The 20413-nt window shown below is 44.7% G+C and overlaps 1 protein-coding gene across 2 annotated transcripts in view; it reads left to right on the forward strand.

Moving 5' to 3' along the window:
• LSP1 (lymphocyte specific protein 1) overlaps positions 1-20413 on the forward strand; it is a 152607-nt gene that overhangs the window by 122915 nt on the left and 9279 nt on the right. For both annotated transcript variants that reach the window (XM_040328454.1, XM_040328455.1), the window contains exons 8-12: positions 249-330; positions 1280-1414; positions 6078-6176; positions 6258-6332; positions 16795-16879. In XM_040328454.1, coding sequence (XP_040184388.1) covers positions 249-330; positions 1280-1414; positions 6078-6176; positions 6258-6332; positions 16795-16875 — 472 coding nt within the window. In that variant the 3' untranslated portion in view covers positions 16876-16879. The remainder of the gene's footprint in view (positions 1-248; positions 331-1279; positions 1415-6077; positions 6177-6257; positions 6333-16794; positions 16880-20413) is intronic.

Consider the following 20413-nt stretch of genomic DNA (forward strand, 5'->3'; position numbering starts at 1 on the left):
CATTTTGTAAATTTTAAAAGCCAATATAAAGGAATACTAGTGGTAAAAAAAGCCCTTGTAGATTTAATTGATCTTTTTTGGGGGGGTTAATTCTCCTTTAAGGGTGTGTGTCAGGGGACGTGTCCTATGCCAACATACGTTTGCTAGTAGGTGTCCCTCATTCCCATCTCAAAATGTTGGGCGGTATGCATCTGTCTATCTTGTCCAGTCTATTGTATTGAAATCATTCTATTCTCTATTACCTACAGTAACAGTATAAAGAGGAGTGAACCGCCCCTTCCAATACACAAGATTGATGACCGCCTGGAACTGTACACACATGCTATAGAGGTAAATGACAACATATCTACAATCTCTCTAAGTGATTCAAGCAGGCCTGAGCAATCAAGCTGGGAGTGTATGAGGATCTCAATAAATGTATTTCTACAGTTGTGGTTTAATCTTTCCTTCCTCTAAAGCTGTATGCACATTGGGCATCTAGTCTCAGTGCATGAGGCCTATCAAACTTGCTGGGCGCTTCACATAATGCTACTTTTGTTTGGGGCAGTTTGCACTCGGGGACGAAGGCCCAGAATGCCGACTGCTTGAGATTTGGCCATTCACACCTGGGCACATACTGCCCTAAATGTACAAACCTCCAGGTGCACCATCCAGTCGCAGTAGCTGTCACTCTCATAGACCGCAGGACTGGATGATGCAAATGTGTCCACCAGCTGCAGCTAAGTGTAGGAGCCTAGTGGGCTTTTGTATGCATTTGTGGTAGCCTTCCGAGGAGTGATCTGCGATGGATTGTTTTACAGAGGGCATTTGACAGGCAGCGCGGAGGCAATGTATTGCCCCCTCACCACCTGTTCTAACCCCTGCACCACCGCAACTGTGTGCATTGCCAGTGTTTGGGGCATGAGTTACCATGGCCCTTCCCACTGATCCCAGAGCCCTTTACTCCCTTTGTGGGACCCTTTATTACGATCTTGCAGTGGGTCACCTTCCTGCCGTCTTGGGGTCTCCCAGCAGTGGCAGAATTACTACAGCATGGGATAGAGCTGCCCTCATCAAATTGCTACAACAATAGTGGTGATCTTCTGTATTACACTGCATGCATTATTTTGGTCCTTAAATACACAGAGGTTACAGTAGCTGACACTTTTTGTACTCGCATACACCTATACCTCCACATTTTGTTGCTTTCCTGAGATTCTCAGGATCATATATTGGTATACTGCTTTTTGCACAACATATTGTGATATTTGTTGATGTTTTTTTTTTTTTTCTCCCGTAGACGTCCGCTAAGCCAGGCCGCTTGGTTCGGCAGCCATCTTTAGAGATGCTAAGCCCTACAGATCCTGTAGCAAACATAAAGAACCGATGGGAGGCTGGAGATATCACTGCAGCCTCCAAGGCAGCCACTTGTAAGGTATGACATCTATTTACAGTATATGCATGTACTGTGTGCTTCATTTATAGTTCATATGCTTCTGTTTTTTGCACAATGCATAGTCAAGCACATGACAAAGGTGGCAGCCTATTGATGAACGGACTGCCCAATGCAATGCATGGTAAAATGCACAAATATTATATGGTGCATGTGGGCAGGGCTGATGTTGAAAATCATGGGGCCCCGTAAAGCCTAACGGGCAGGCCCCCTCCCCAATGTATCAAAACCAATATTTTTCTAAAAAAATACAGTAAACTCATTATTAGTGGACGCAAACATAACAGAGAACTCGTGGAATTAACCCTTTTTTTTTTTTATTGTTTTTACTTTTTTAATATATATATATATATATATTTTTTTTTAAATTATGCAATTTTTTTTATTACAATATTAAATTCACAGGGGGGTGGGGGGTAGGGTTGAAACTTTTTTTTTTCCCGTCAAGCCAAACCAAACACTAGCAATGTTGTGTTGTTTTTTTTTTTATGTCTTCTTTAGTATACACAATATGATAACAGACCTGGGACATCGTTGGGCGCTCCAAAGAAAATAGTAATGCGGCGTGCATAGTGCCCCTTCACCCTCCTGTCAAACCCTGTTCTGAGCCACATTCATGTCTGAATAATGTGTCTGGGGGCTAAAACCCGAACTGTCCGGGTGACTCCTGGACAGGTGGCAACCCTAGTGTGTGTGGGGGGGGGGGGCACACGGGGGGCAGGGGAAATCGGAAGTAGGCAAAACTGGATGGCGGATTGGTGCAGGGGAATCGCAATTACAGAAATGATAACCTGTGTCTGTCTCCCCCTGCAGCAACTGAAAGCTGGCGGGAGAGAGAGAAACCGGTTTTCAGCTATGGCAGAGAGCCCCACAGGCATCTTTTTGTAATTGCCCCTCCACCCGACAACACTGATTCATATACCTCCCAACATTTTGAGATGGGAATGAGGGACACCTACTAACAAACCTATGTAGGCATAGGACACACCCCCTGTCATGCCCCCTTAAATGAGAATTAACAAAAAGAAAGGTTAATTAAAGGACTTTTTTTTTTTTTTACCACTACTATTCCTTTATATTGGCTTTTAAAATGTACAAATGCAGCAATTTAGAATTTGGATGAAAGGTTTAGGGCTGGGAAACACTTTTTGAAAGATAAAAAGTGAATTTTATATACAACTCTATGGATCAGACCAAAATGAGGGACAAAGGAGGAAAGAGGGACATTGTTCCAAATCAGGGACAGTCCCTCGAAATTAGGGACAGTTGGGAGCTATGCCACTTGTAAGGTATGACATCTATTTACAGTATATGCATGTACTGTGTGCTTCATTTATAGTTCATATGCTTCTGTTTTTTGCACAATGCATAGTCAAACACATGACAAAGGTGGCAGCCTATTGATGAACGGACTGCCCAATGCAATGCATGGTAAAATGCACAAATATTATATGGTGCATGTGGGCAGGGCTGATGTTGAAAATCATGGGGCCCCGTAAAGCCTAACGGGCAGGCCCCCTCCCCAATGTATCAAAACCAATATTTTTCTAAAAAAATACAGTAAACTCATTATTAGTGGACGCAAACATAACAGAGAACTCGTGGAATTAACCCTTTTTTTTTTATATTGTTTTTACTTTTTTAATATATATATATATATATATTTTTTTAAATTATGCAATTTTTTTTATTACAATATTAAATTCACAGGGGGGTGGGGGGTAGGGTTGAAACTTTTTTTTTTCCCGTCAAGCCAAACCAAACACTAGCAATGTTGTGTTGTTTTTTTTTTTATGTCTTCTTTAGTATACACAATATGATAACAGACCTGGGACATCGTTGGGCGCTCCAAAGAAAATAGTAATGCGGCGTGCATAGTGCCCCTTCACCCTCCTGTCAAACCCTGTTCTGAGCCACATTCATGTCTGAATAATGTGTCTGGGGGCTAAAACCCGAACTGTCCGGGTGACTCCTGGACAGGTGGCAACCCTAGTGTGTGTGGGGGGGGGGGGGCACACGGGGGGCAGGGGAAATCGGAAGTAGGCAAAACTGGATGGCGGATTGGTGCAGGGGAATCGCAATTACAGAAATGATAACCTGTGTCTGTCTCCCCCTGCAGCAACTGAAAGCTGGCGGGAGAGAGAGAAACCGGTTTTCAGCTATGGCAGAGAGCCCCACAGGCATCTTTTTGTAATTGCCCCTCCACCCGACAACACTGATTCATATACCTCCCAACATTTTGAGATGGGAATGAGGGACACCTACTAACAAACCTATGTAGGCATAGGACACACCCCCTGTCATGCCCCCTTAAATGAGAATTAACAAAAAGAAAGGTTAATTAAAGGACTTTTTTTTTTTTTACCACTACTATTCCTTTATATTGGCTTTTAAAATGTACAAATGCAGCAATTTAGAATTTGGATGAAAGGTTTAGGGCTGGGAAACACTTTTTGAAAGATAAAAAGTGAATTTTATATACAACTCTATGGATCAGACCAAAATGAGGGACAAAGGAGGAAAGAGGGACATTGTTCCAAATCAGGGACAGTCCCTCGAAATTAGGGACAGTTGGGAGCTATGCGATTCAGCCTGCTGTTCGGGCCCCCTACAGAAGGACTGGTGGGGGCCCCCCCATCAGCGGCCCTACATGTGGGACACAGTAAAGAGGCCCTACACCTAACCTGTTCTGGGAGAAGTATGGAAGCTTGCTGGCCTCTCCAGTTGAGAATGCTAGTTGCCTGACTCTTCATGCATATCCAGTGGCTTCAATACTTGACCTGTAGCAATTATGTACTTGCAGAATTTTGTCTCCACTCATGTTGTACTTGTTTTGTGTTCTGGGTTATTGACCCAGAATGTATAGAAGCCTTTGGATCAATATGACAGCCAGGTGATTTGCAGTTTTGAAATGGCGTCAGCAATGGCAACTTAAAGCTAGCTGCAGGTTAAAATGGGTCATTTTTGTAAATGGCGTTAAATTATAAAATGTCTAGTGTGCCAGTCATATGAATTATTTGGTAGTTCCTTTAAGGTGAAACCCCGTCCCCAGACTATTCATACCAATATGCTCATAAGATTATATGTGCGTTTAAAATACGTTATGTATGTTGTTTACCTCTACCCTTGCAAAGATGTCCAAATACCCTAAGATTGCTGCTGAGTCTCACCATCGTGAATGTGATGTCAGCAGCCCCAGCAGACTGTTCTGTCACTCAAGTGACACTCTATACCAGGGATCTCCAAACTACGGCCCTCCAGCTGTTTTGTGGAACTACGCATCCCATGAGGCATTGTAAAACTCTAACATTAAAGTGGTTGTAAACCCTCGTTTACAACTTTATGCTACAGGTAAGCTAACCTGTACTGTAGCTAACAAGGATATCTCCTAAACCTGCGCGGTTTAGGAGATATTCCCTGTATTTGCATGTGCCAACGTCATGCGGCACATGCACACTTAAGCCAACTGAAGCAATGGCACTATGTGCCATTGCTTCAGTTGTACTGTGCCGTTATCGCGGCTCCGGCCAATCACAGTGCCAGAGCCATGAGACTCAAAGTCACTCCGGGACAACATGTCGGCGGCCGGAGGGGGGAGACATGGACCGCTGCAGGGGCTTCGATTGGAGGGAAGTAAAACCTAATCAGCTCGTTTGCTATGCATACTAGCTGATTATGCCTTTGTTTTTTTCAGGATTTTTATTTGTTTCGGTTTTGAACGGAGGGTTTACATCCTCTTTAACAGACATGACTAGGCGTGATGGGAATTGGAGGGCCATAGTTTGGAGACCCCCTGCTATATACTATTCACCTTTATCTCCTCTCCTCAGCTGCTACATAAGATATCATATGTTGGTAAGTGAGAAGTGGAGGAGCTGGGCCAGCAAAGACAGTAATTGGACACTTTCGAAGAGTTGAGGGCATTCAGTATATGGACCAAATGTGAGTTGCATTCAGTACAGTGTTCAACCAGCTTCTAACTTCAGCTTGTTCAATTTAGCTTTGCCAATAAAACCTAGAAGCTGATTGGTTATTATGCAGAGCTGCACCATTCTGTGTGCACCAGCTTTGGTAACCCCCCCCCCCCACCCCATTATGTATATTTAAAAAATGTTGGCTGCTCATTTTATTTACTAAAAGGGAACAAATGGGGGAGACAGCCTAGGTGCAGCAGATTAAAACAAAGATGTATTCATAAAAAGTCAAAGGGCTACCTCAGATCTTCCATTGGACTTGGCCTCTGGCCCAGCTTCCATGCGTTTCACGTTGGTTGTGGCGCCTTCAGCTTACTGCTCCCAGTCCAGGCATACCATCTGCGACTTGTGCCAGGACATCTCCATCTGGCTCACACAATATTATTTGATGTGCCTATTTATGAATAAATCTTTATTTTAATCTTCTGCACCTAGGCTGGCGCCCCCATCTGTTCCCTTTTTGTTTCTGAAGAAATTTGTGTCACTCTATGGGGAAGGTGTACCTCCACATATGGACTTTATTGATTTTTTTTTTTTTTTTTTATTATTGTGGACTCCTTAAGGACGTTTGAGTTTTCTTTACTGTTTTTTTTTTTTTTTTTGCACCATTCTCCTTTTTTTTTGTCTTATCATTTACTGTTGGCTTCTTCTACATTGTATTGTTAAAACAGGATACAGAGGGCATCAACATTGGTGTATCAGACATGATCAACCAGTGGGGTAAAGGAAAGTCAGAACCAGATGGGCAGACATCCCCTCCAAAACTCACAGTAAGCCAACGTTCTCACTGCAAATATACTTCGCCATGTTGACCAAGTGACATCATCCTAAGTTGTGATTTCCGTTTGCAGGAAGTGAAGCCAGGAGATGTATTGAGCAAGAAGAGCTTGTGGGAACAGGGCTCCAAGCCAGGACAAATGGATAAGGTGAATTTTTTAAATATCTGTGCAATCAGAAAGCTTTTTGTGCTTCATTGATTCCTATTACTTGTAAAAGTGAACCATTGCTTTGCCCATGCATTTTATTTAGCAATCCCCAGCATATGGTCACTTTTCTTTCATGCCCCAATTGCCAGCATTGCCACATGGGTCGCATGCTGCTCTATTTATGGGATTTCCATTGCTCCCAATGGCTAAACAAATCGGCAGCGAATGAAAACTTGAGTATGTGCAGTTGCGATAAAGGGGTTAGAGGCCAATCTATTGCTTTGCACTGTATGGGTAAGGCATAGGTCCACTTTAAGGTAAGTTTTCCTATTTTTATACTGGCAGATTTTTTGCTGGAAGGAAAGTGCTACTGACAGTTTTAATGCTACTCGTAGCTCCCAAATCTTCCTAATTTGGAGGGACTGTCCAACGTTTAGAACCAGGTCCCTGGGTTTCTCCCCAGTTGTTCCCCTTTTCTGGTCTGATGTGTAGACCTCTGACAAAATACACTATTTAAAGTGGGAGTAAACTCCATGCATGATTAAGGCTTGCCTATAGGTAATGTAAATATCTCCTGAACTTGCACAGTTTAGGAGATTTACTTTACATGCAGCTGGTGACATCACCAGCGCATGTGATTTTGAAGGAACGGCATGCCCGTGCCGTTTCCTTCAGAGTCCTGTGCAGTAAACGGCGGCTCCTGTGCGCATGTGCAGGAGTGACATCACCACTCTCACAGCCGGAAGGAAGACTAGGTGAAGATGGAAGCACCTTCAGAGGTGACAGCATGCCGCTGGAGGGCTTCGTTCTAAGGTAAGTTTCATATAATGTGCTAGTATGCTATGCATACTAGCACATTATGACATTGGCTTTTTTTTTGGCCTGCAAAGCAGAGGTTTACTACCACTTTAAGCTGAACTCCTCCAGGCATTATTTGCATTTCCTACTTGCATTGGTCCAGCTTGGCACAATGCAAGTATGCATATCTCCTTACCTGAAAAAACTAGGGAAGCTGTAAATCATTCACTGCAATGCATACTTGTAGGTAGATTCAGGTAGAGAAGCCTATAGTTACGGCGGCGTAGCTTAGCGTGTTTAGGCTACGCCGCCGTAAGTTGGCTAGGCAAGTACATGATTCTCAATGTACTTGCCTGCTAATATACGGCGGCGTAGCCTAAAGCGGGCGGGCGTAAGGGCGCCAAATTCAAATGTGTTGGAGGGGGGCGTGTTTTATGGTAATAAAGCTTGACCTCACGTTTTTAACTTTTTTTTTTTTTTTTTTTTAATGCGCATGCACCGGGCGCCTACATTTCCCAGTGTGCATTGCGGCTAAGTACGCCGCACGGGCCTATTGATTTTGACGTGGACGTAAACGACGTAAATCCCGATTCGCAGACGACTTACTCAAACGACGTAAAAAATTTGAATCTCGCGGCGGGAACGGCGGCCATACTTTAACATTGTTATTCCACCTAATAGATGGAATAACTTTAGGCCTGCTAATGCCTAGAAACGGCATAAAACTGCGGCGGCCGGACGTACGTTTGTGAATCGGGGTATCAACTCATTTACATATTCCACGCCGACCGCAATGGAAGCGCCACCTAGCGGCCATCCGAAAAATTGCAACCTAAGATAGGACGGCGCAAGCCGTCTTATCTTAGATATGTTTAAGCGTATCTCTGTTGGAGCATACGCTTAAACATAAGTCGGCGTAGATTCTGAGTTAGGTCGGCTTATCTACTGATAAGTCGGCCTAACTCTTACTGAATCTACCTATTGGTGTTCCAAGCTGGATGAATGTAGGTACAAAAAGTGTCATTTTGCATTGATCCAGTTGCTAAATTGTTGAACTTGTTTTAAAAAGTGAAATGTAGTGCTAGAAAAAGATTTAACCAATCCTTTTTTTGTATTGTCGTCAAAATATTTTGCCCCAATTTCTCAGCTCAAAAAGTTGAAGTATGTGTTGCCTGTCACTGATCTGACTCATTGTCTTGTGTCTAAAGTTTATCTTGAGGTACTGAGCTCTTTAAACAACTGGTTGTAAGAAAAAACCACAAAACCTGCAGAAAGTGCCACCTGCTGGCGACATATACAAATTTAAAATACCAATTTTTTTTTTTTTAGATTTCATTCTAATTTACTGGACTTCTGGCAGGATCAAGGGGTATATTTGCACTTTTCAAACCGGTATAACAACTAGACAAAAAAGCAACAAGAAAAAAAGGCCAATGTTTGATTTAAATACATTTTATTATAAAAAAAAAATTACTTTTTTTTTTTTGTCAGCTACACTTAAAACCGATTTGAGGGTAAATGTTCCTCCTGGAAAATCTCTTAAGCAAGCTAGATCCTGATGGTAGCTAAATGCTGCCAGCCACAGCCAAAAATACACTTCTAGTCATAAACTAAAAAATGCTCCCTACCCTGGAGACGTTTCAGGTAATGGGTTTCCTTCAGCTGCTGACTAGGCGCTCACTAGACTAAGCCAAGTGTAATTTATAATTGATATTCGCTTTCAATAAAAAGGAAGCGGAACGCTTTTGGCTCTCCAGTTCTTGTGAAATGAAATACAGTTCTGAAAATGCTGAAGACACACCGGGCTTGTGAGTTAAAATCAATCAGTAAAATCGCATATAAGCTTTATGTTAATTTTAAACCTCATTCTCAAGCATTTTTAATCTGAAGCTTTCATTATTATAATACCTGGTGATCCTGCCATGAAGATACTTGTTCAGGCATTTCCTGTTTTGAGGTGGCAACACTCCTTCCCTGTCTTCCCATTGGGTTTAATGTGGTCACCCTGTCAGGCTGAACGGAAACGATCAGATTTCTGCATCCACAGTATACAGAGCAGATAAATCTCCCGCTGTGGTTATTGTAGCCTGTCTGAATACTCAGAGCAGCTACATCGGATTGTATTCCGCCATTGTTTGACTCTTTTCCACCCATCTCCTTCAAGTTTTTTTTTTGGGTGGGAGGTGGCCTACAGAGCGACCCACGTGGCAAATTCAGTCTGCTTTCTCATTCATGCTTCAAATGGTGTGCACACCCTGCAGTCATGGCCTACTATCATCATACTTCCCAACTTTTGAGATGGGAATGAGGGACTCCTACCAGCAAAAGCATGTAGGCATAGGACGTGCCCCCTGCCACACCCCCTTAAAGGAGAATGAACCTTTTTAAAAATGTGTTAAACCCACAAGGGTTTTTTATTTTTTTAACCACTACTATTCCTTTTTATTGGCTTTTGAAATTTACAAATGCAGCAATTTAGAAATACTAGGAAAAACTCTTTGAACGATTAAAAGTGAATTTTATATACAACTACCGTGTTTCCCCGAAAATAAGCCCGGGTCTTATATTAATTTTGGCAGCCAAAAACACACTAGGGCTTATTTTCAGGGTAGGTCTTATCATGCCATGTGCTGTCTTCTCTCCCCCATGCCTGTCAGAAATCCCCTGTGGAACCGTGTAAAGTGATTGTAAAATCCTAGAATCCCCTCATACAGCACCACATATTGCAAAATGTGTATGTCTCTGCAATCCATTAGTGCCACATACCTTCTTATAGTGCTTGGCACATCTGTAACCCACCGGAGCTCTCTTCCCCTCTTTGAGCACTGCAGAGGGAGGGGGGCCTGACATCCCCCACTGACAGCTTGCAGAAGAGAAAGAGGGGCTTGAGATCCCCCACTGACAGCTGAGAGGAGAGCAGCGGGAGATCAGCTGAGAGCAGCGGGAGATCAGCAGGAGGTCAGCGATATGCCGAAGGTATTTGGCACAACTAGACCGCATACATACATATACACACACACACACACACACACACATATATACACACACACACACACACACACACACACACACACACACACTACACTTAATAACACTGTTATAGAGTGGACTTCAACAGCACTTTAAACTAGGGCTTATTTTCGGGGTAGGTCTTATATTGCAGCCCTTCCTGAAAATCACACTAGGTCTTATTTTCGGGGTAGGTCTTATTTCCGTGTAAACACAGTATATAGATCAGACCAAAATGAGGGACAAATGAGGGGGAAAGGACGACAGAGGGACATTACTCCAAATCAGGGACAGTTGAGAGCTATGCCATCATCAGTATTGGGAACCCCACCCAGGCCATGCAGTTATCACTGGAGTGCAGGAAGTGGCTGCAACACTGAGATGCAAAAAATGAATCCGTTCTGCAAACAACAAAAAAGTAAAATTTTGTTTGACATGCCGTGTTTTAAATAAGCAATCACTTGGAAAAACATGGGTTGTGCAATTGCTGATCTCCTTTTGGAAATGTGAATTCCCTGGATTCGCCACTTTCTGAGATGGTGACCTAGAACAAGCATCCAGATCAGAAAGTCGCAACTCCTCTGCATTTGTGTTCCAGGCCAGTCTTTTCAGAAAGTTGTGACGCTATTGGACCGTCATGGTAGCCAGGGAATTGGTATTTTCAGAAGATGAGGGCAGCAAGAACTGCTTCTATACTACCTCAATTCAGGGTTTCCTCCAGGCTGGTGCTGGGCTGTCTGATTCATTAATTTTCCCCTCTGTTGCTTTAAAGTAGCACTGCATTAATACAATACAAAGCCCTGATCACATATACAGTAGGATGTGTATTTGTTACAGGGGTAAATGATGGGGTAACTAACACTTTATAAACACTATAATATCATTTTTGGATAGAGCAAAGCCTCGTACACGTGATCAGATTTTCCGACAACAAATGTGTGATGGCAGGGTTTTTACGGCTAATCCGACCGCCTGTATGCTCCATCGGACAATTGTTGCTGGAATTTCCAACAACAAATGTTTTATAGAATGCCCTCAAATTTTCAGACAACACGTGTCTTGCCGGATTATCAAATCGTGTGTACACAAAGTCCATCGGGAAAAAATCCAAAGTACAAACATGCATGCTCCGAACCAATGCTAACCATAGCACAACATTAGCAGAAGTTGTCCAAAGGGTGGCGCTAAAGAGCTGAAAAACCCACATAGTTTTGTGTATGTTGGCTGAAAAAGTTCTGCCGTCTGTATGCATACCAAGTTCATGGCCAACGCCCTTCACATAAAATTCCAAAATGTGTTCAATGGAAATTTGATCATGTGTACAAGGCTTTAGGGAAGGTTATAATCAATGTAAGGTTTATTTTTGCCATCTTTGTCCCATTGTGGAGATTTACCTTCACTTCCTGTCCCATGGGCAAATAAGGAAGTGAGGAAATCCCTACACATCATTAAGGGAATTTCTTGGGCCCCCAGATCACTAGAACTACTGTCCCCTTTGGAAGATTTCCCCTCTTTTACTGTTCTGGGAAAACCCAAAAGTTGGTATTTTTCTTTTACTTTCAATGATAATTGTACACATGACAAAGAGGGGGTGAATCTCTCTAACGGGGGCACAGACAGCAATAAAAACTGACAGGTGTGCTTTTTCCCTCTCCACTCTATCCAAAACTAAAATGAAAGTTTTTGCCTTTCGTTCTACTTTAACCACTTGCCGACCAGCCGCCGTCATTATACTGGGGCAGGTCGGCATGTTCAAACAGCTCTAGCAGGCGCGCCTGCTGCCCGGCGGGGGTCACGATGCATGTGGCTGGCGGCCGTGATGTCAGCCAGCCACGCGCGGACACGAGAGCCAAAGCAGGGATGTGTGTAAGTGCACACATCCCCCATTCTGTCAGAAGAGACAGATCATGTGTTCCTACTAAGTAGGAGCAGCGATCTGGCTCCTCCTCTAGTAGGTCATACCCCCATACAGTTGGAAACGCGTAGCATGGAACACATTTAACGCCTTGATCGCCCCCCCCCTGGTGTTAACACCTTTCCTATTAGTGACATTTACACAGTAATCAGTGCATTTTTATAGCACTGATCATTGTATAAATGTCAACGGTTCCAAAAATGTGTCAGAAGTGTCCCATCTGTCCGCCGCAATGTCACAGTCCTGCTAAAAATCGCCGCCATTACTTAAAAAATAAAATAAAATATATATATATATATATATATATATATATATATATATATATATATATATATATATATATATATATATATATATACTGTATTATTCCCCATTTTATAAACACCATCTTTTGCGCAAGCCAATCAATTTACACTTATTGCAAGTTTTATTTAGTTTTTTTGACCAAAAATAGAATAATAAAAAAGGCTATATATCGGCCTAAACTGAGGAAGAAATCTGTATTTTGGGGGGGGGGGGATATTATAGCAAAAAGTAAAAAATATATATATTTTTTTTTTAAAGTGTCACATTTTTTGTTTATAGCGCAACAAATAAAAACGGCAGAGGGGATTAAATGCCACCAAAAGAAAGCTCTATTTGTGAGGGGGGGGGGGAAAAAGACATCAATTTTGTTTAGGTACAGTCACATGACCGCGCAATTCTCTTAAAGCGATGCAGTGGCGTATTGCAAAAATGGCCTGTCATTAAGAGGGAAATTCTTTTGGTCCTTAACCACTCCAGCCCCGGAAGCATTTACCCCCTTCGTGACCAGAGCACTTTTTGCGATATGGCACTGCATCGCTTTAATTGGCACGTGCGTGGTCGTGTGACATTGCACCCAAACAAACTTTGTCCTTTTTTTTTTTTCCCCACAAATAAATTTTGAAGAAAAAGCTATATTTTTTACCTTTTGCTATAATTTCCCCACAAAATATATATAAAAATCTATATCGTGACTGTGACATTATTGCGGACACATCGGACGCTTTTGACACTATTTTGCGACCATTGTCGTCAGGGCTGGACTGGGACAAAAATTTGGCCCTGGACTTCATCCAGACTGGCCCACTTTGACAGGTCTTTCCCATGGCGGCCGGACAACTACCGCACCCCCCCCTCCCCGGCCACCCAAGCCCCCTCTTTCCCTTCACTAGCCATTCTACTTAGAGTAGAACGGCTGGTACTGGTACTCTTATAGGCAGTACCAGTGGGGAAGCTAGACATTATTTCACCCGGGGCAAAGAATCAGTTGGGTGCCCCCCCTTATGGGACAAGATTAGGCAGAAGTGAGAAACTCACCCAGGCCATAGCTGTTGAGTCAGCTGTCTGTCCCCTCCCCCATGCTCCTCTGTTGTCCCCCCCTGCTCCTCCCCCTGCTTCTCTGCCCCCCCCCCCCAGTTGAGCGCTGCGGGGAGGGAGAGAAGGTGAGCGCTGCGGGAAGGGAGACACAAAGGAGTGGAGGTCTGCTGTCACTGAAGCTGGCCCACTGACCCATCGGCCCACCGGGAAACTCCCTGTAGTCCCAATGGCCAGTCCATCCCTGATTGTCATTTATACAGCATCAGTGCTATAAACATGCACCGATTACTGTGTAAATGACACTGGCAGGGAAGGGGTTAAACACTAGGGGGGGATCAAGGTGTTAAGTATGTCCTAGGGAGTGATTCTAAATGTACGGGGGATGGGCTTCCTTTTACATGACATCGATCACTGCTCCCGATGACAGGGAGCAGGAGATCCCTGTCGTGTCACTAGACAGAACAGGAAAATGCCTTGTTTACATGGGTATCTCTCCGTTCTGCCTCTCCGTGTCACGATCGTGGGCCACCGGCGAACATAGAGTTTGCGGGAACGGTCATGGAGAACGTGACCTATTTGCCTGCCCATGCCATTCTGCTGACTGTATATGGGCGTGCAGTGGTCGGCAACTGGTTAAGTGGTTAAAGTATATCTAAAGGCATACTTTTTTGAAGTTTTGGACAGAGTGGAGATGGATTAGATAAGAATCTTTTTGTTGTCTGTGCCTCTGTTAGGGAGATTCACCCCCTCTATTTGTCCTGTTTATTGTTCTGATCGAAAGTAAGAGAACCCAACATTTTGGGTTTTCCTCAGAACAGTGTAAGGGGAAATCTTCCAATGATGACCCCAAGGGAATCCCTTTTATTTGCAGGGATTTCCTCTCACTTCCTGTTTTGGCTATGGGACAGGAAGTGGCAGTAAATCAACCCAATGGGACAGATGGGGGGAGGGGGGGGGGAAATGATGGGTTATAAACCTTCCGTACTCAATCCAAAATTTAAAAAAAAGTTTTGGCTATAGTGCTATTTTAATTGTTGTGGCAGAGCTGATGGAAGTTGTAAGTTGAACAGTCTGAAAAGACTATTTAAATAATGAGAAAGCCAAGGAAGGCGGTGGGAAAGAGGAAACGCCCCCTCCTGCTGCTTGTGATAGCTAGCCACTCCGATTGCTATTACAAGAGAGCTGACTGCCAGCTCTAAAACACGGTACCAGTACGGTATATACGTTTTTCACTCACTCACTCATATATACTGTGATTTTAGTAATAAACGTACCTTTAACAGTCTTCCATTCAGGTATCGCTGGCTGTTGCTGTCGCAGGCAGAGAGCATTTGGTATCGCTTCCCCTGTGACGGGAGTTGGCGCTATACAGGAAGCATCGGCTTATGCTGCTCTGCAGTCACTTGCTTCCTCTACCACCGGCTTCATTGACAACACTGATTTCTCTGGGATGGTGGGTCAGCAACCCAACTTCCCAGAGCGGTAGGTCACGGGCCACATTAAAGGGGTCCCGGGCCACTGGTTGAGCACCTCTGCTCTATAGCATCCCCTTGAATGACACCCATCCACTGACTTGGGACAGGCTGTAACAATGCCTGTCCCCTCACTTGCCAGGTCCCCTCCCACTGTCCAATATGCCTCCCTATTAGACCAGTGTGGGACATTCAGACAAACTGAGCTGCACCATGAGCAGACCTTGCCAATAGATCCTGCTCCCTGGTAGGCAGAGAGCATTCTAAATTTGCCTGACCATCTTCCTGGTAAGCAGAAAGACCAAAAATGACACTCTGCTAGCACCTACCTAGTAGGGTGCTACAGTATTTTATTTACTATAGCAATGATTTTCATTGGTGCCCTAAAAATCCTTCTGATAGGTTTGCTGTTTATTTTTACTGCATAGTAAATTGTGTGTTGTAGCACGTTACTGCAGTGCACAATCAGTGGTGTTGTGCACGCTGCAACCCAGATCCATTGTAGTACAGTGCATTAAAGTTTGGTTTTGGGTACATTTTGGTTTTTGCAGCCCATTATAATGAATAAGCTGCCTTTTAAGTGACCCTATCAACACAAGGTCACTTGCATCCAAAAGCATAAATGCTAAATGAAGAGGCAATATACCTACCTTTCTGGTGTTAAGACTACCGCTTCACTGCTCGCTACAAGTTTTTGACTATTTGGATCAGTCAAATACCTGTGTCTTCCATCACAAGCTGGATTTCTCACACCAGGTAATGTCAATAATAACCAGCAATGTTTAAGACGTGCTGATGGAAACTTAAGGGTGTTTCCTCCTTTTTAGCATGTATGGTTTTGGCTACAGATAACCCAGCGCTGATCAGGTCCTGTTAATGCAACACCGTAACATGTGGCATACTGCATGTTGACATGGTATGTGCCAACACACTGCAACTTACCGCAGGAATTTGAATTGGCCCCAACTTGCCATTCTGCGGAGTGACTTTAGATCCTAATGGGCCAGATCCACAGCCAGCCAGCGCAACGTAACTTTTTCCATTTAAGTTACACTGCCGCAAAGTTGCCAAGTTAGGTGCCGATCCACAAAGCACTTACCTGGAAATTTGCGGCGGTGTAACTTAAATCCGTCCGGCGCAAGGTGGGCCAATTCAAATGGGCGAGTCCCATTTAAATTAGGCGCGCTCCCGCGCCGGACGTACTGCACATGCTCCGTCGAGTAACTTACCCGGCGTGCATTACGCTAACAGACGTCGCTCCGACGTCATTTGCTTAGACGGTAACGTAAATGGCGTCCAGCGCCATTCACGGACGTCTTGCGCAAACGACGTAGAGTTTGAATTTTCGACGCGGGAACGACGGCCATACTTAATGGGGCTTAGTCAAATAGGACTCAGCCCTATTTTTACACGGAGTAACTCGACGTAAACGACGTAGAATTAGCGTGATGGGCCCGTCGGAACGTTCGTGGATCGCCGTAAGTGTTCATTTGCATATTTTAGGCTGGCCGCAATGGCCTCGCCACCTAGCGGCCGGCCTAGAATTGCATCCTTAAGATCCGACAGTGTAATTCAATTACACATGTCGGATCTTCTGCCTATCTATGGTAAACTGATTCTGTGGATCAGTTCCATAGATAGAAACAGGGATACGACGGCGTATCATTAGATATGCCGGCGTATCCCTTTTGTGGATTACCCCCAATGTTCTTGGAATACAAACAAAGGCATTTGTCAGCCAAATATTTTATTAAGCACATTTATGCATATCCTAAGCTATATATATATATTTCTTACAGGAGTAATGTACTCTGACTTACATTAAATGGCAAAATCAGGAATTGTGACTTGCATAAAATACTTAATATGAAATCATGGAAAATAGAACACTCATTCCTGAATTGACCTCTGACTTTCTCTCCCGCAGAATGCGACTCCCTCTAAAAAGTACAAGTTTGTTCCAACTGGACATGGAAAATATGAGAAGGTCTTAATGGACGAGCCTTGATGAGGTATTTAAAGATGTCCAGTGGCATTACATTCTTGTCTTTCTGTACTTCCTTCTTGTATATATTCAGATCATATCATTCACTTTCTTTGTTTCCTCTCAAGTTCCATTTAATTATTTGTCCTTTCAGTCTGTGCAGAAAGGGGTAACTTTTTTCATTCCAACTGTTCCTTGTGAGCATCTAACCTAATTACCAGCTGAGCACCATGGGAGGTGTACTTTGAGTTATCGGATATTGATGTGTTCATCAGGGGTCAAGTCCTGGGGAAAAAAAAGTGTGAACTCCCACCCAAGATCCACTCCCCCACCAAAAAAAAAAAAAAAAATGATACGCTAATATGCATAATTACTAAACCGCATGTTTTTGTTTTTTTTCGATCCACTGTACCTTAGTAATCCTTTGTTACTGGCCGCTTTCTGTATATGGATTAATGGGGTAGTATGCAGGTATTCTGTCACTTCCTCGATGCCGCAATGTCTCCTTTGAACAATGACAAAAGCTCCCAGGAGACATTGCGGCTTTGAGGAAGTGACGGAATACCTGCACACTACTCCATGAATCCATATACAGGAAGCGGCCAGTAACATAAAGGATTACTAAGGTTCGCCTGCCCCTGACAGTGACTCGAGCTGGGCATCGCCGCTTAGTGAATGTGACGGTATCGGTATGATATCCCCGTCAACGTTCCCTTCTTCCCATAACGAAAATCACCCCAATATTCCACGAGGAGGGATATCCCTGGAATCGCCCAGAAAGCCACACATGAGACCAGCTTACTGCTTGAACAACACAGACTTTAATGTTATAACACACAGCTTATATGTCATTTCCAAAACTGTTACAATGACAAATCTCCGCCCCCCTCACACTGGGGCTTCCATACAGATGACTAGGTAGACACGACGGGGCCGATGCTGAAACACATTTTCTTTAGACAATGACATCAATGACGCTGAGCACTAGCTGTACTGAATACATCAACCAGACCGCTCGACCCCGCATATAGAGAGATAATTACCACAATGAAGCAATCAGAATAATTAACACAAGCCACTTAAACCCAGCTCTCCTTCACACAACACAATAGATCAATTAACCTTTAGAAATAGTGAGGGGACATTAGCACATCAATAACCTGGCTAGCAGGGAGCAGTAAACTGAGACATATAGGCAAATGTATCACAATGGCCCCCCTTTTGCTCCCTGCTCCGGCAAACCCGGTTGGACCTTCCCTGGTCCAGTAGGGTTGACGGGTTCAGAGCTATTAGTCAGAGGTTAACTCCGTTTGGCATGACTGACCTCCCTTGGCAACTGCTTCAGACTCAGGTATGTCACCGGGTCGTCAGATCACACGCCGGTCAGTCCCCAAGTCTTTGTGCGATCTGCAAAGTCACCAGAAGTCAGTGTGAAGACAGCGAATGGGTCTGTGCGCCGCCGTCTAGGTGTCCCGCTATGGGAGGGGGCAGGTTATGGCTCTGAAGTGACAATCCCAGGAGATTCATAAAAAGAAAAAGTTATATTTGTTGAAATGCTGTAGCACTGGTGCTCAGAGTCCGGGGGGGGGGAGGGGAATCAGAGCCCCATAAGGTCAGCCACCCCCTGCTCCCTCCGCAGCCGCCGGTTCTCCTCTTGGAGCTTCTCCAGCTCCATCTCCAGTTCATGCTGCTGTGACCTCAGGTGGTTGTTCTCCTCCTCCATGCGGCTTATGCACTCCTCCAGCTCTATGTACTCACGGATCAGCTCCTGCTTGCTCATGTCCTGCAGGCTCTCCACATGGTCCTTCATCATCAGGAACTGGGTGGTGGTGTAAGGGGCCACCGGTGGGCCCTTGGCGAACATCTCGGCACGCATCTGGGACGCCCGCTGCGACTCCCTCTCCTCCAGTCGCTTCTTCTCCTCCCAGGTCAGCTTGTTATACGGCTTCCAGGACCTCTTCTTCTTGAAGGGTGGCCGGCGGTGCCTCTTTCTGCCCAGCTCCCTCCAGGGCCCCTCCGGCTCAGGGCTGTCGCCCATGACCAGCTGACAATGGTGTTCCCTGTTGTCCGTAATAACAGATTGTACCATGAGGGCTTCGTAAGGGGTGCCCAATGGTTCTTCCTGACCCAGCTCCTTTGGATCCCAAGCCGAGTCTACACAATGGGCTGCTGCTGGTGGGCGGTACCCAGGTTGAGACCAATTTGACCTGGTGTTGTCATTCATGGGGCAATTCTGCTTGAAGTGACCCAGCTGTTTGCACCGGAAGCAGCGTTGTTCGTTGCCCTCCTGGCGATGATAGCGAGGGCTAGATGTCACCGGTCTGTTAGGAGGTTGGTATCTAGCGGTTGGTGGGTGTGAGGGCACCGTTTGTGGTGGAGGTTGTTCCTGTGGTGTGACCTGGTTCGTCTTGCGAGTATCTGCATATTCATCCGCCAACTTCGCGGCCTCTGGTAGAGTCATGGGCCTGCGATCTCTCACCCAATCTTTGACGTCCGTCTGGATGTGATTGTAAAATTGCTCCAGGAGCATTAGTTGCAAAATGTCCTCTGCGGTGGTGGCCTGGCTGCTGTTAGCCCAGTTAGAGGCCGACCGGGACAATTGGCATGCCCATTCCGCATAAGAGTCTTTCGTGGTTTTGCGTGAGTCCCTGAACTTCTGTCGGTGGGACTCTGGGGTTACTGCATAACGAGCCAGGAGCACTTCTTTAACCCGGGCGTAGCTATGAATATCCTGATCTGGCACGGTCCGGAAAGCATCAGAAGCTTTGCCTGACAGTTTGCCTGACAATATTGCAACCCAGTCTCCTCTAGCTATTCGGTGCAGGTTACATTGTCGCTCAAAATCCGCCAGGAAGTTATCAATCTCACAGTCCTTTTCATCAAAAGCCTTAAAAGCGCTAAACGGAATCTTCCTTGCGTCTGCTGTGCTGTACTCACTGTTTGGAGAATGTGCGGCTGCTTGTTGGACTGCTGCCAGTTTTAACTGTAGTTCTGCGTCTCTTATTTGTTTATCCTTCTGTAGCTCTGCGTCTCTTATTTGTTTATCCTTCTGTAGTTCTGCGTCCCTTATTTGTTTATCCTTCTGTAGCTCCACGTCTCTTATTTCTTTAGCCTCCTTCGCTAACAGGTCCATCACTTTCAGTACCACATCTGGCGTTGGGTTCGGGCCGAACCACGCTAGCTTCTCTCTCATTAGCTTGTTGGCTGGCGATTCCTCCTCCTGAATCACTGGTGTCTCCATCTCTTGTACTGCTGGCGTTGCTGCAATCCCGTCCTCCTGGTCTAGCTCCATTGATTCTGCTATGATGACCCGCTTGGTTTTGTTGCTAGCAATCCTTCCACGAACTTCCAGTAGTTCTTCCAGTGTCTGCTTGGAATCCGGGTGTGAAGGGGAATAGAAGGGAAAAATCCCACTGCTACCAACCAATTGTGACGGTATCGGTATGATATCCCCGTCAACGTTCCCTTCTTCCCATAACGAAAATCACCCCAATATTCCACGAGGAGGGATATCCCTGGAATCGCCCAGAAAGCCACACATGAGACCAGCTTACTGCTTGAA

The sequence above is a fragment of the Rana temporaria genome, chromosome 11 (assembly GCF_905171775.1).
Source record: "Rana temporaria chromosome 11, aRanTem1.1, whole genome shotgun sequence".
Lineage (NCBI taxonomy): Eukaryota > Metazoa > Chordata > Amphibia > Anura > Ranidae > Rana > Rana temporaria.